This window comes from Asterias rubens, chromosome 17 (assembly GCF_902459465.1).
Source record: "Asterias rubens chromosome 17, eAstRub1.3, whole genome shotgun sequence".
Classification (NCBI taxonomy): domain Eukaryota; kingdom Metazoa; phylum Echinodermata; class Asteroidea; order Forcipulatida; family Asteriidae; genus Asterias; species Asterias rubens.
In genome coordinates this window covers 6,456,315-6,460,265 of record NC_047078.1, presented here as the reverse complement: position 1 = coordinate 6,460,265, position 3,951 = coordinate 6,456,315, and the positions used below count along the sequence as shown (strand labels likewise).

Below are 3,951 nucleotides of genomic sequence, written 5' to 3'. Positions count from 1 at the left end.
ATGTAAGTTATTAGTAACTATGTCTATAATATTTACAAATTGAACCTAATAATGCGGCCAATAAACTAATTAACTACAGGGAGGATTCGTTGCCACCCATAAGAAATCTAAATTTAGGCATACTTGATGATTCTAAGTATAAGGCCAACTAAATAAAAAATACCAGTTGATCGTCCCCGCCCGCATCCTTTTTTGGGGGCCACATCCTGTTTTGTTCACATGATTTATTTGTTTTCGATTTATTTTTTTAATCCATCTTTTCATAAGGGCTTGCCTAGGAGCTTTTCCAGAATCTAACGTGATGCTGTCGAAGACTTGTAACTGCTGTTTCAGAAAACAATATTAGTGAATGCCTACCAGCAAATCTTTTTAGTATTATCCGACCCTGTAATAGTGCAGATAAAGACAGATTAGTGTTAGTGTTAACACAGGTCCTCGATCAACTAATAGGTATACAATAAGTTCAAACTGATTCAAACTGAAGAATTGGTGGCCTGTTTGATTTGAAACACTAAGCGGCCATCTTAAACAAAAATTAATAGTAAATCATAAATAACAAAGGGCCCTCATCCTCGTCTTTTTCGAAAAATCCGGACGATCAACTTGTATTTTTTTTAATTTGACCTAATGGTGGATCTGTCAACCCAGTTTTTGTTCTCAAACTTGGACGCGTCTGCATTGTTCAAAGGGTAGCACTGATAGTCTGTAATTAGTCCTGGAAGTGGTTTAGGACATGTAAACCATAACACACTATGTCCATAACCACAAGTAATTATTAATTCTTCTCCTGTAAATTCTCTTTTGTTCCAAACAAACGATATTTCAGTTCCCTCGCAATGATAATATTATTATTTCATGTTTATTCCCCCGAAACATTTTTTCCACACAATTAACCCTCTCGTGCGCAATGGCCTCAATTGAGGACACATACTATTTCACCCATAAGCTAGAACTATAGTTTGTATACCACCCTGTGCAGTAAAGGCCCCTGCATCTGTTCGTCGCCCTAAAGAGGCAGATAGAACTGCCCTTTCATTGAATGGCCATCTTGTTTACTTCAGTGGTCATTATAGAAATAGAACCCGGAGAACGCTGAGCTCGACCACCCTCTGTGTCGTCTGTGGACGCGGCGTATCAATACCGCGCAATACGCGCGTATGGCAATGATGATGTCATTGTATGGCAAAATGTATGGCAAAATATTTTGCCATACACGCGTTACGAAAATGGCGTGTGCGCGTCCATAAAAATGGTCTCACAACGAAACCGCAGGCACAATTTATGAGACACTCGGCGTTCTCCGGGTTCCATTTCTATGGTGGTCATACTAATGCACGTCGAAAACCAAAAGTGTTTGCGAATTATTTCAGCTTGCTTGCAAAGAATAGCTGGTAAAAAAAAATATTATTGGTTTTGATATACTCTACACAATCTATCTGTCAACATAATAATCTCAAATCATGTCACATTAATTGTGGGGGGGTCCATCGATTTATACATGTCCTCATTTGAGGACACTGCGCCATACTGCACAAAAAATTGCAATATGAACAGCGCCCTCTGTGTCCTTTGTTTACACACATAATATCATAGTAAAGAGGGCGGGGCTGCATGGGGAGGGGAGGGATTGAGGGGAGAGGGTGGGTAGGGGAGGGGACGGAGAAGGCAGACAAAACATTTCTGAACAATAGAACCATAGGCAGCCACTTATAATGTCCTCAAAGTGTATTTTGTTGTTCTAGTTACCTATACTACCAGCTCAACGACAGATTGTACTCAACTGGGTGAGGATGGGAGGGGGTATTTAGGGGTAGGGGAGGGAAGGAAGTTGGGTGGGGGTGGGGAGAGGATAGGGGAGAGTCAAACTTCTTGAACAAAGCACTGCAGCATACCTATAATGGCATATTCGCATGTGAACAGTGTATTGTTAATGGTGCTGGTTTCATGTCATCATGGCGCAGTGTCCTCATGAGGACGTTTCAATAACTCATTAACGGATCAATTTTTTTTGAACACTTAGAAAATAAATTGCGCATGAGAGGGTTAACTAATATATTGGGGGGGGGGGGTCAAGACTAATCGAGCATGGAGGTAGGAACAAATAAAAGTAGGCCTATTTCTATCTTTTTAATTATGTTTTTGCTTGTCTCTTTATAGGGGATCGTAGTCCATATGAAAAAGCCAACAGAGCGAACCACTGAAGTGCAAAGGGCACGAGTCGATCTTTTGTCATTATTTTTTGTATGGACTACTGAGTTATTCAGCACCCAGTCTATTATTATAAGAAGGCATACAAATCGTTTTTTTGTTGTATATAACTTCCTTGTTTTAAAGCCATTGAACACTTTCGGTAAACGGTATTGTCCAAGGCCCACACTTCGTGTATCACAACTTATATATAAAATAGCAAACCTGTGAAAATTTAGGCTCAATCGGTCATCGGAGTCGGGAGAAAATAACGTGAAAACCCACCCTTGTTTCCGCACGTTTCGCCGTGTCATAACATGTGTTTAAAATAAATCCGTAATTCTCGATATCGAGAATTGATATTGTTTTAATGTTTTCTCAAAAAGTAAAGCATTTCATGGAACAATATTATTCCAAGAGAAGTTTTTAACCATTACCTTCTGTAAACCCTGTAAGTTATTTGTAAATCTGTGAACTTAAAATAAAAAAATCTGTACCGAAAGTGTCCAATGGCTTTAAGGCCGTTCTACCGCAATTTTTTTTTTATAATAATAACGGTTTCCCAACCAATACTGTGCATTTTTTTTTCTTTCTTCAAGATATAGTCAACATGTTGACGTTGGTATTTTGGTGTTTCATGCTGGTTGCCATCACTTCATCAGGTAGGTAGATCCTCTTAAGTCTTGTAGACATGATTTTTATGAACTTAGACTGAAATGGAGAGCTCACTGAGTAATATCGTCTACCAATCATACATTATTTATTCGTTAGAAATACCGCCCACTGTATGAATGGCTGCCATGTAGTACAGGAGACCAGGAAGAGAGAAAATAAAATCGATTATCATCGCGTGCACAAAATTCCCGACACAAGAATTATCCGGAAGTTTTGAATCAAATCTGTTTACGAGCCCCTCTATAAAGCAATAGGGCCAAGTAAACCCATACCAGTTGATCGTTCGGGTTGTAGTCCAAAAAGATAACGATGGGCTAAGGCCTTTTTTATAGGTTTTCCAGGTCAATTTCAACAAAAATCCATTCATTTGAACTCTTGGCTCACTCAATGAAATTGAATGACTTTTTGCTGAAATTGGCCGTGAAAACCTATATTATTTCATTATTTCAGAGGTGGCCGACAAGCATTTTTATTTCAAACTGGCCACCAGTTCTTCAGTTTAAAATCACCACTTACTTTATGTGTAGTTCTTAAGAGATACGCAAGTTTAATGTACAATAAAACAAAACTATGAAAAAAAGATGCAGCCTTAAAAATGGATGAGGGAGGGAGGGGACAATTAACTGTTTGTTTGTTATTACTTGCCTAAAAATCCTTTGTCAAAGGGAAGATGGAGGGTTGCGATTATCGCTGCAAGTGGCTGCACACGATGCTGCAATTAAACCGAGCGCACACTTTACCGTGCTTCAACTTCAGCATTAGCAGAAGTGTGTATTTATGTAGGCCCCCAGCAGCATTTTTAACCTTTTTGTTTCGATCACTAATGTTTTTACAATAAACCATAATGTGTTCTATAATAATCCCCCTCCCCTTGACGGTTCACCAAAAATCCGTTCTCGATTAATGAAATTAAGTTTGAAATGATAGCTGACACTGTGAGGGTGTTCATGCATTATACACTTATTATTCAATACGTGTCAATTTTCATGGTCATAATAAACGCCGTATTTACATACAAATTACTCAATGGGTCTTTCGTTTGTTGTAATTATTGATGACTTAATTATTTCCCTTTGTTAGGTGTAAAAG

At 38.5% G+C, this 3,951-nt stretch overlaps 1 protein-coding gene across 1 annotated transcript in view; it reads left to right on the top strand.

The window, feature by feature from the left end:
- The first annotated feature begins 2,797 nt into the window (after positions 1-2,797).
- The window catches only part of LOC117301749, a 17,024-nt gene continuing 15,870 nt past the window's right edge, over positions 2,798-3,951 (top strand). The window contains exon 1 of the mRNA XM_033785772.1: positions 2,798-2,849. Within this exon, the coding sequence (XP_033641663.1) occupies positions 2,798-2,849 (52 nt within the window). The remainder of the gene's footprint in view (positions 2,850-3,951) is intronic.